This window comes from Mustela nivalis (assembly GCF_964662115.1).
Source record: "Mustela nivalis genome assembly, chromosome: 4".
In the NCBI taxonomy this organism is placed as follows: Eukaryota; Metazoa; Chordata; class Mammalia; order Carnivora; family Mustelidae; genus Mustela; species Mustela nivalis.
In genome coordinates this window covers 107,981,823-107,993,817 of record NC_139023.1, presented here as the reverse complement: position 1 = coordinate 107,993,817, position 11,995 = coordinate 107,981,823, and the positions used below count along the sequence as shown (strand labels likewise).

Genomic DNA, 11,995 nt, shown 5'->3' with positions numbered 1-11,995 from the left:
ACTCTCCCTTTCCAAAACAAGCTATGTCACTTCCAGGAGCGTGTAAAGGGATAGAAAGACTTACCAACCCAAAGCACACAAAACACAGCCATGTTACGAAACCCTCAAGTTTCTCCAAAGTGCAAGTACCTCTGAAGAGTGATTTCATTCCCGCAGTAACTATTCCAGCTTCAGTCAGTCATTTCACATGGCCACCACTAGGGGGCAGGCCACTAAAACGTTCCTGTCAAACCATCGGCTCTGCAGAAGTTAATTCATGAAGATGAGCTCCAGACTGAACGGGTGGCCTTCTCCCGCCTACAACGCAATTACACACTCGATGAAAAACAACAACATGGGACGCACTATCTTGCTCGCATGCTGCCCTCTTTTCGGAGTATATTTACACAGTGTGAAACCCATACACTAACCTGCTCTTTGTTTAGGTTTTCTCTGGCCGCATGAACATGCCAAAGGAAGCTGTATTTAATTCCCCAAATTAAACGAGTCCTAAAAATGAAGACTTCTCTCATTTTATGAACTCCACCTTTGTCACAAACTCCTCCAAAAAACGAGAGAAGGCAAAAGTAAGACTAAAGATGGCTTTGGTCCTTGTGCAGAGTTTGGCCTCTCTCGTCTGCCCTCTACCCCTACCCAGATACATGTGCCTTACGTATCGTCATTCAGAGATTTTATCATGTCACCAGAAAGTCAGAAATAGTGCATTACCAGGCCAACTGTGCATTTTCCTTCCCAAAGACTAGGCTTCTCACTGCAGAGAGGGCAGCACCTGGAAGCCGCCCCATGACCTCCCCGGAGAGAATTGGCCAGGAACCCCCAGCGGCCAGTGTTCATGGAGAGGTTTCCGGTTCTTCCTTGGAGGTCTAAACAAGATTTCCCTAGGGAAAGAGGGCTTCCCTGAATAAATGACAAGAGAGCCGCGGTGGGCCAGCCAGGTCACTGGGCTCCGGCTCCTCATTGTTCAGCCCACCGGCTTCCCAGGGCTCCTGTCCAAGCAAGTCGGAACCCGACAGAGACGGACTCCACAGAAGGCCAGAGCGGCTCCCCTCCTGCCCACCCACACACAGGGCATGAATGAGAAAACATTCTGCACAGTCAGGAAAGGCCAAGAGACACTCTTCAGAATCCCCTCAAGAGAAGTATGACCAGGACCTGTAGCAGGAAGGAGGCTGACGGGAAACAAAATGGTTTGTTCCTTGGGAGAAGAAAGGAGGAAGAAAACAGTAAGAGACTTCTCTTTTAAGCGCTTCATGATGCAAAATTCTACTTTAATTCCTGTGTTCATTTTTTAAAAGTTTATTAGGTATTTTTAAGTCGTGGAAGCAGTGATGTTTGTAGCAGCCAAACAAAAGAGATAAAGAGAAACTTAATAACCATCCTCCCAAGACTACCCTCTAAACAGGGAGGAAACTTCCTGTAAGTTTGGAGTTTTGTCAACAAAGCATCCTTTTACTTAAGAACTGTAGTTTTTCTTTGTTGGCTTTGTTTGTTGTGAACAAGGAGGGCCAATTACCTCACAGAGGTAGATAATCGAGCTCTACAGCACAGCTAGGAAAACTCAACGGGGTATTGTTTATCTCCCTTCGGCACTGACAAATTTCTTTAAAGTCAGGATTACATTTGGTCTCAAATACCCAGGGAAACGAAGTAAAACGTTTCTCAAGCAAGTCTTGGGACATACTTGGGTCTGAGAATTCTGTATGAGCCTTAAAATTCTGTTTTCATTTGATCTTTGAAAAAAAGTCTCGAATAGTTTTAAAGACGTTCTACAGTGATAATTCACCAAAAAAGGACATTTTTGTTGGCTCTTCTCAAATGCGTTTTTAAGACTGTTCTCAGGGACTACTAGAAATTATTTTCTTAGAAAAGACTTGTGAATGTTACCAAAATAATGGGTCCTGAATCTCACCGTGTATTCAATTTTTAATGGGAGCTCCTTAAAATCATAGGCTCTGGCTCCCCAACTCCAAAACCCTGATGGGCAAGGGCTGATCTCCTGTGTCTTACATGGCCTCCAGGTGACTGTGACCAGCAGGCGGTGACCTCAGGGAGAGATGTCCTATGTCCCCAGCTCTCCATCTGGACCCACCAGCACAAAGCGACCTTTCCCTCTTAAACCCCCAAAGGTTACTTCCCCCCTCAGAGAACAGATCAAAGTGATGCTTCTCCAACAGCTGCCTCCAAGACCCACAGCAAAAGCAGCACCTGGGACCTTGTTCAGCAATGCAAAGTCTCGCGTCCCACCCCAGAACTACTAAATCCAGAAATCTGGGGATGAGGCAAACACCCAGTCATTGGTTTCAAAAGCCCTCCAGCTGATTCCGAGCACGCTAAAGTCTGAGAAGCACTGGATTAGAGACTCTTGCGATTCCAAGACAGGTAACGAAGAAAGACATAACTCCGTGTAAGGAAGAACCAGTTTATTAATGACAGCCTTAATTACAACCACTCTCAAGTGTAAAAAATAAAGGTGATTAATTAAAATTTAAAACTCACTTGGACTTGCCGATTGGCCTTTCACTGGATGTGCCAAAGGGAGGGCATCTTGCCCGATTCTGAATCAACTGGTCAGATGGAGTTCACTGGAGAATGAGGTAATAAAAAGAGACAGGAGTGCCAACCGCGGGGCTCAAGTCTTCTCCAGGTTGCAATGACACTACAGAATGACAACTGCGTGGAGGCCGAGATGACACAGAATCATCTTCCAGCCAAGATATGGAATGAACATCTCTAACTGTACAGAGACACAAAAACACACATGCAGTCGTACACACACCCACACTCCGGACACAATTTTCAAAGAATCTTTGTCCTTCCTCTGAGGAGATTTAACATGTTCATCAGCCACCGTGATGCAACATGGGGCTAAAACAGAAAACCTTGCTAAGTTTCCATAAAGCCTACTCGCTGGACGCCCAGTTTTATGTTGGCAAGTGGGTCATCACTGCAAAAGACACCTGTGGTTTTCCCAGCATTCCACAGGATATGATCTGCTCCCCGGGAGAGGGACCTCTGGCAGAAACCAGCTGGGTTCAAATCGGAGGGCAAAATTCATCCCTCCCCAGGCCGGTGGGGACAGGTGAGTGGCAGCACCTGGAAGTGGCTTCCCACCTTGGGTCACAGAACACTTGCCCCATCAATGCACTGCCTTCCTAAGTATTTGTGCTTTGTTACCATCCTGACAGTTAGTCTGCACTATGAGAACAGAAGGAGCTCTGGCCATGCACTGTTTCTTTTAATAAAAGCAAACTGAAACCAGAATAAAAAGAAAAAAATATTAGGATATTTCTGATTGTGTCAATACTGTTTCAGAATTAGGTTCAATTCCATCCAAAGGGGGGGGGGGGGCTGCAGACAGGGCCGTGAAGACTGATAGGGTAAAGGGATCGTGGAGTCCACAGAAGCATTTGCAATAGCCCAGCCGGCGGGACCCTCCCTGGCCACGGAGGACACACCACACTGCTCAGGGTGGTGAACTTATGAAATAAATGCTGACCAAATAACATTTATAAATGTTTGTAGGAAAGATGGCAGGAAGAGGAGCTGGTAGAGTCAGATTCACAGATCATGCAGGGAGAGTACACCAAAAAAATTAATATTCAAGCGGAGTAAGAAAATGCTTTAAGAGAAACTGTATCCTAGCTCTCTCACTTTTGGGAGACAAAAACAAAAACACACACAAAAAAGCAGAACAAAATGTAGAATATTCCAGTTTCCAAAGAATTCAACAACTAATTTGGTGGGCTGGACTGAGGGGTATTAGTTAATGCCTCTCCATTAACCTCATTTTCTCCTTGAAGTTCATAGAAAATACAGCTCAGGCCTACTGAGAACAACAATCTGTCCTGTTAAAATTCAGCATCATTAAGTGTTCCAAAGCCCTTACTCCATACACATGAAACACACAAGTCCCCTTGAAAGAGACACTCCGGGAGGGACTGGGAGGGACCAGGCGTGCCCACCCACATGACTTGTTCAATGTGATCACAACATCTGAACCAAAGACAAGCTGTTTTCTTCTTGGGGTGATAGTTTTAACAGGTCCCTGAAATGTACGGTGAAGGGATGCAAAAACAAAAACAAAAAACAAAACAAAAAACCCCACCGCCCTCCCAGGTTAGGGGTTGAGTTTTAGAAAAGATGCACTTCTTTAGGCCATGACCAGAAAGTTCCTTCAAGGTCTGACGAAGAGCAAAAACCGCCTGTCCCAGCCCTCCAACCACTGAAGGAGAGAACAAGACTGTGTGTTCCACAAATTCAAGTACAGCTGGGTCCCTCACCCTCCCTTTTTTTCTTTTTTGGTAAGCATCCAACCATCCATAAATTCATGGATACAGCAGAGATGCACGGCGCAACGACTTTCATACTGGTTATCTTTTTAATTCGGTCAGTGAGCAGCATTTCCCAGTTGTACCCGCCCCAAACCAAGTTCTCGGCAGTTCCATCCCGCAGGATTGCAAAGTGGATGTGGCTGGGCACGCTGGAGGGTCAGGAAGGCTGGGTCCGTCCAGTGTCATACAGCAGTGAGGCAGGGCTCTACCAGCTGGCCCTGACAGCTTCGATATCGCTAACCAAATTCTGAGCCAGGCAGATCCCAAAAATCTGACAAAGGAAGGAAAAGAGTCAAACAGTGAAACTCCACTTCAGCAGGTTTCTCCCTGGCCAATGACTCTCCTTTTCCTTATCTTTGCTTTTTTAAATTGACAAATAATTCATATACTATAAAATATATCCTTTTAGAGTCTTTACTTCAGTGAAGTCTAGTATGCTTGCAATGGGGTGCAGCTGTCACTGCCGTCTAATTCCACGACATTTCGTGACACTGAAGAGACACTATACCCAGTAGCAGGCATCCCCACTCCCCCATCCTTGGAAACCACGCATCTACTTTCAGTCCCTGGATTTGCCTACTTTGGACATTTCATATAAATAGAATCAGAGAGTATGTAGTCTTTTGGGTTCACACAGTGGAATGTTTTCAAGGTTTAGTCATACAGTAGCATGTACCAGTAGTTCAATCCTTCTGATGGCTTGACTAATATTCACAAGATGGATAAACCACATTTTGTATATCCTTCATCAGCTGATGGACATTTACACTATTTCTACTTTTTGGCTGTTGTGAATGGTGCTCATGTGAATGTCCCTGTCCAGCTTTCTGGTAAGCAGGTTTGCAATTCTTTTGGGAGTAGAACTGCTGGGTCTTATGCGAACTCCACTTAAGTCTGAGTGCCAAATTCTTTTCCACAGTGACTACAATTCTCATTCCCTTTAGCAATGTACAAGGGTTTCCATATCTCCACATTCTTGCCAACATTTGTTATCTTCCTTTTTAATTACATCCATCCTAGTATGTGTGAAGCTTTATGTCACTGTGGTTTCAATTTGAAATTCTCTAACATCTAATTATTAGCATCTTTTCATGTGTTTATTGGCTATTTGTACTTTCTCTGGAGATATATATGGTTTGAATCCTTTGGTTGGAGCCCCTGGGTGGCTCAGTTGGTTAAGTGACTCCTTTTGGCTTAGGTCATGATCCTGGAGTCCAGAAATCGAGTCCCCCATGGGGCTCCCAGTTCCACAGGGAGCCTGCTTCTCCCTCTGACCTTCTCCCTTCTCATGCTCTCTCTCTAATAAAAAAAAAAAAAAAAATCTTTAAAAAAGTTCCTTTGGTCATCTTTAAATTGGGCTTGTCTTTTTATTCTTTAGTTGTTTTTTATATATTCTAGACACTAGAACCCAATGAGACATAATGATTTGCAAATATTTTCTCTCATTTTGTGGACTGTCTTTTCTCTTAGTAGTATCCTTTTAGCACATAAGTTTAAATTTTGATGAAGTCCAACTTACCTACTCACTTTGGTTGCTTGTGCTTTTGGTATCCTATGTAAGATAATGCTGCCTAATCTAAGGTCACAAAGATTTACACTTACACTATCTTCTAAGAGGTTTTTTTTTTTTTTTTTTTTTTTTTAATAGCTTTAGCTCTTAAGTTTAGGTCTTTGATCTATTTGGAGTTAGTTTTCATATATGGTGTGAGGTAGGGGTCCAAATTCATTCTTTAGCCTACAGACATCCAGTTGGTCCAACACTGTTTGGTGAAAAGACTATTCTTTCTCCCTTGACTGGTCTTAGTTCCCTTGTCAAAAATCAACTGACCATAGGGGCAGAGCTTATTTCTGACTTTCAATTCTATTCCACTGATCTGTATGTTCAACCTTATGTACCACCTTGATCACTGTAGCTTTGTAGTAAGCCTGTGATTAGAAAGTGAGTTCTCCCAACTTTGCTCTTTTTCAAGTTTGTTTTGCTACTCTGGGTCTGTTGCACTTCCACCTGAATTTTAGGATGGACCTTGTCCACTTCTGCAAAAAAGGCAGCTGTAATTTTGATAGGAATTGCACTGAACCTGTAGATCAATTTGAGGAGTACTGCCACCTTAACAATATTGTCTTCCAACATGAATACGGAATGGCTTTCCATTCATTTAGGTCCTCTTTAATTTCTTCCAACCACTGTGCCCCATTTGTGACCCTTTAAGAAAAATATTCTATCTCCACAAGATTAAAAACCCCCGCTCTTGGGGCTGCTTAGGAGGAAAAGTGCATGCTTCTTTCCCTCACTAACACTTTGACAAGATGGTCCAGAGAGAGAAAGGGACAAAGGATGTCTGTAAAACTCTTTAAAAAGTCTTAATCTTGCCACTGGGATCTACTTCCAACCATCCCTGCCTGCCTGACCTGTCACAAGGCAGTGGCTACTTTGCCCATGGAAACACTAGAATGCCAGTAGGCAACTGCCGACCCAATCAATTCATCTTGAAAAGGAAAAAAAGATTTCCTAAGGTATTTCAGGATGATAGCATCTAAAATCAGAGCTTTAAATAAAATACAAACCAGATAGTTCAGGTCTGTTCCCCAGCCCTCCGATGTGTCTTAAAAACTGTGACACGAAGGTGATTCAGCAGAGCTCCAGTCACGGCGAGGGCTCTCCCAGGGCATCATTTCCCTGTGACATCCACCACGGAGATTTGTCTTACCTGTAGCAATGCAATCCCTATGAAAATACCAGCCACGATGGTTAAATTGTCCTGCAACCACTTCTCAAACTGGGGCACACAGCCTTTCGTGTAGATTACAATCTGCTGGTCAACTTCCTTCACAAGGGAAGAGGAGAGCACAGCGTCACCATGCAAGTTCAAAAGCTCCTCCAACACCCTCTGTGCTAAGTGACAAGATGAGATTCCACTTACTGGTTTTTGCCTGGCATCATAGCCACACTGAGTGTTGATGACATCTTCCTGGTAGAGAAAGAAAACAGAAAGGTGAAATTCACTCAACAGATGCAAACCCCCCTACGACTTAGCAGAAGATCCCTGTTAAGTGTAGTTAATTGAATGCATACTTGGGCATGAAGATGTCATAGGCACCAGGTTAAATAAACATTTTGATACATTATCCCAAGTAATTATTAGAACAATCCTCAGAAGTAGGAGGGGTGCCTGGGTGGCTCAGTTGCTAAACAACTGCCTCGGCTTGGGTCATGATCCCAGGGTCCTGGGATCGAGTCCTGCATCAGGCTCCCTGCTTGCTTGGCAAACCCTGCTTCTCCCTCTCCCACCCCTGCTTGTGTTCCCTCTCTTGCTCTCCCTGTCAAGTAAATAAATAAAATCTTTACCCCCCCCCCCCAAAAAAGTAGGTGTTAAAATATGTCCTCTATTCCAGAAGAATAAAACTGAGGCTCAGGAAATACAAGGGTAGCAAGTGCGTTACTGACAACCTTAGGAAGCTTATACAAGGGTTAGAAAATGGATACATAGTTAAAACCATGGGAAAAGAACACAATGACTACCTTCATTTATGTTCTTCTGGGGGAACTTCTACATTTTAATCTATAAACTTCTGCATCACTTAAATGGTTTTTCAATGAGAATGCATTACTTTAATAATTAAAAAACAAAACAATGTCCCAACAACGTATCACACTGACAGATACCTGACTTCTCACAGGTCCAATCGGAAACATGGGTTCTCCTGTTTTAGGTTTGTTTATTTTTCCCCTCTGCAGGGTATGGGTGGATTTGATTAGCTAGGCATTTGTGGAATGAGAAATCTCTACCCAGAGTATCTGTAGTTGAAAGGGGAGGCATAATGCCTTCTGACACTCTTCATAATTCTTCTGATGGAATGTTAACCCAGGAGCCGGAGACAGAACAGTCTGTACCTGCTGGTTGGCACAAGGCCACCTGAGTGGACACCCAGGGCTCTGTCCTGGGCACTCTCCTGTCTGCCAGCCCTCCTCACAGGAAATCAAGACATGAGCCAGTGGGAGAGGTGGGCTTCCCGGTAAGGTCTCAGAGCAGGGGAGCAAGCACAGTCCTTTTGGATTCTCAGTCTCTTTCAGACCAACAGCCCAGAGACTGCCCTGAAGCTCTCCGAGAACCGCTGTTCCACACCAAGACCATGCCGCCTTTTGAGGAGCCCCACACGCTCCACCTCGCGTGGGGAAATGGCCACTGATCCACTAGCACCCACAGTGCTCTGCTTGATTTCAAGAAGGGCGGTCTGGGGGAGACTACCGATGGCCCGGGAGACCGAAGAATGTGGAACAGACACATGCAGAAGCAAATTCTCCCCCTTGTTTCAGTGCTCACTCCTGAGCACTGACCTTCCAACAAGGCACTTGGCATTTTAAGTCATCTCACATGCCAGTATGACCCAATACCCAGCCAAACCCACGGTGAAAAGGTTAAGAACAGGTTCAACATTTTTTCTTTTCTTAAGTAAAACACTAACTGTAGGTCTCATCATTAAAAATGAGAGCCCAGGCAGCTGTGGTCTTCCTCCCTATAAGACTAGCCCTATCTCACCTCAGACTTTTCCCCGATTTCTGACACTGTCCCTCAGAACCAAGTCAGGAAGCAGAGGGTCACTGCCCCCCAGCCAATGCAGAGAGCTCGCACCTAAGCGGGTCCCTCTCCTCAGGAAGGAATGAGAGGCACTCTAGGCAGGCTTCCTGGGCCTAAAGCTCAGCTCCATCACTTGCTAGCAGTGTGAGCTTGGGAAAGCTGCTTAAGCTCCAAGGGCCTTTGTTTCAGATCATCATCATCAGATGATGATGATGACACGGCCAGCAGGAACATTCTAATTTTTATTGAGCCAACTCCCAAGAAGGCTGAGAATAAGAACCCGTGTGTGGGGGCGCCTGGTGGCTCAGTGGGTTAAAGCCTCTGCTTTCAGCTCAGGTCATGGTCTCAGGGTCCTGGGATTGAGCCGCGCATTGGGATTTTTGCTCAGGAGGAAGCCTGTTTCCCCCCCACACCCTGTCTGCTTCTCTGCCTACTTGTGATCTCTCTCTCTCTCTTTCTGTGTCAAATAAATAAATAAAATCTTTAAAAAACAAACAAACAAACAAACAAAAAAGAACCCGCGCATGCTGCTGAATTAATAATGTCAGATACAATTACTCCTATCGGGAAGATGCGAGCGCTACGCCCCCTTTAGGGGCTAAAATGAGGAATGAGCAGGTAAGAACAGGTTTCTAGAAAACAGTCACTCTGCTCATCCCTGCTGCCCCTCCCCCGGCCCCATTTCTTGGTGGGAGGCGCAGAGCTGGCCGGCAGTCCGCGGGCCTTCACTCACCGCGGGATCTTTAGTGCAGCAGGAGAATGGCACGCCGCATCGTTCTCGACTTGCGTTGGAATCTGTGCAATTGAAGTAAATATTTAGGTTCCAATCATCAGCTCCAAAAGCCCCACAGCACTGCCACTAGAGCAAACAGGAGAGAATTAGAACATCTCGACTTGGAGACGACCAGGTGCCCATGCTCAAGACCGCCAGACGACCACCACCCAGCTTCCGCCAGCGCTAACCTTCTCTTCTGCCTAGAATTTACTTTTCAACCAAACTAAACCGAAAGGGGCCCTATAAAAGCTTCCAAAATGACTCAGTCTCAAGATCTGTAAGGATGTGCTAGCTAGCATGTGATTTAAATGGCCGGTGAGACCCACAGGGTTATGTGTTGGAAGGGTAGACAAGGCCAGAGTTGCAGAGCAGATTCGGTCCGAACAAGATCTGCCTGGCGAGGGTGCATGGAGGAACATTCTAGGATAAACAACACACTGAACTATGGCAGTGTCTGAAGGAGGCAAGTGGGCCTGGTGGGGGAAGAGTTAGAGGCTGACCTTTTAAAAACGTGGTCTCTGCAGCCTTAATGGTTTTGTAAAAATCCTTTTTATTGAGGTATAATTGACATACAATAAACCGCACATATTTAAAAGGCACAATCTTGTCAGATCTGACATATGTATCACTGTAAAACCATCACCACAATCGAAACAGAGAACATACTCATTACTGCCCCAAGTTTTCAAGGCTTACTGTTACTATTCTGAACGTTTTTTTAAGAACATGAATTTACATTTTAACTTAAAAAATTCCATCATCCAGGACGCCTGGGTGGCTCAGTGGGTTAAAGCCTCTGCCTTTGGCTCAAGTCATGATCCCAGGGTCCTGGGACCCAGTCCCACACTGGGCCCTCTGCTTAGCAGGGAAACTGCTTCCTCCTCTCGCTCTGCCTGCCTCTCTGCCTACTTGTGATCTCTGTCAAATAAATAAATAAAATCTTTAAAAAACAGTATTCCAGGGGCACCTGGGTGGCTCACTGGGTTAAGCCTCTGCCTTCAGCCCAGGTCATGATCTCAGGGTCTTGGATCAAGCGCCACCATTGGGCTCTCTGCTTGGAGAGGAGCCTGCTTTCCCCCCTTCTCTCTGCCTGCCTCTCTGCCTATTTGTGATGTCTCTCTCTCTCTCTCTCTCTCTCTGTCAAATAAATAAATAAAATCTTTTAAAAAAATAAAAAATAAAAAACAGTATTCCATCCTCTAATTAAAATATGTATAAAATGAGTTGCTGAAGTCAGTGTGTCTCAAAAGGGCTTGGTACAGGGACTGGTTGCTCCAGAGGGCCCTGTGTCACTCCCCTTCTGGATTAGCTCTACCCTCTCTGAGTTAAGTAAACATCAAGCCTTGACCATTTTCTCGCTTTCAGGCCCAAGAGCTACTTCAACACATTACACTCCACGATAGAAAAATAAAATCACATGAAATAACAGTATTTCCATATAAAGCAGACAGCAGGGCAAGAGAATGTGTATACGCATGTTCTTCCAGCTCATCTGGCCCTCCGAGGGCTGGGCTTGCACATCTCCAGGTCCACCTGCAAAGCTTCATCAGATTTTTCATGCAAACTACTCAGCAACAATACTTGGCAAGGTGTGCGCCTGCATCTATTATGACATAACAAGTCAGGGAGGTCCGCCAAGGACATGAACCAGGGCTTAACTTCACACCCGAGCTGCAGCTCACTCCAGGTCAGCAACACAGCCCCAGTCACTGCTGAGTACCTAACGAAGGAGCACGGCTCCCACAGGGCAAGTGCCAATGCAAGATGCAACCATCTCCTCTCTTTATCAAAGGGAACACCTGCCCAGCTCCCCCTGCAAAGCTGTCCAACAGAAAGACAGCCACTCGTCCCCTGGGCTTCTGTTTGCCCCCCAAGTCCTGCCACAAACATTAAGGTCACAGACACCCCTGTCCAATTTCTCAGGGCACACAAATAAAGACCTCAACACCTGTGGACAGTTAACACCTTCAGCCTCTTAGAAAACCACACATGTCTTATTAGAGTGTCCTAATACTCGCCTGAGTTAAACAGTAGCTGTTACTATTTCTACTGTACAACCAGGGAAGTAGGTCAAGGTTCCGTTAGCCTGAGGTCACTTAGCTAATTAGAGTTTGGCACTAGATCTGTATTTCTGACCTCCTGTTTATACTGTTTTCCATTCTGAGTCAAAGGAGGCATCTGCAACGTCATTTGCATGCCAGGGGAAGTCACCTAGTAACGTTCAGAAGGCGGGGTTGGGGGGGCAGGTTCTTCACTTTCTAGAGGTCACGGGGGCTTAGAAGTTGCTCAACTTTTGGTTGTGCAGAACTGGG

The 11,995-nt window shown here is 45.3% G+C and overlaps 1 protein-coding gene across 3 annotated transcripts in view; it reads right to left on the bottom strand.

The window, feature by feature from the left end:
* Positions 1–2,405: 2,405 nt before the first annotated feature.
* Positions 2,406–11,995, bottom strand: part of TSPAN5 (tetraspanin 5) — a 170,958-nt gene continuing 161,368 nt past the window's right edge. For 2 of the 3 annotated variants that reach the window (XM_082729115.1, XM_082729114.1), the window contains exons 5-8: positions 9,642–9,767; positions 7,253–7,300; positions 7,040–7,156; positions 2,406–4,602 (exon numbers count right to left, since the gene is read on the bottom strand). In XM_082729115.1, coding sequence (XP_082585241.1) covers positions 4,537–4,602; positions 7,040–7,156; positions 7,253–7,300; positions 9,642–9,767 — 357 coding nt within the window. In that variant the 3' untranslated portion in view covers positions 2,406–4,536. Of the gene's footprint in view, positions 4,603–7,039; positions 7,301–9,641; positions 9,768–11,995 lie in introns of all 3 variants that reach the window. The other variant, XM_082729113.1, reaches the window with a different exon arrangement.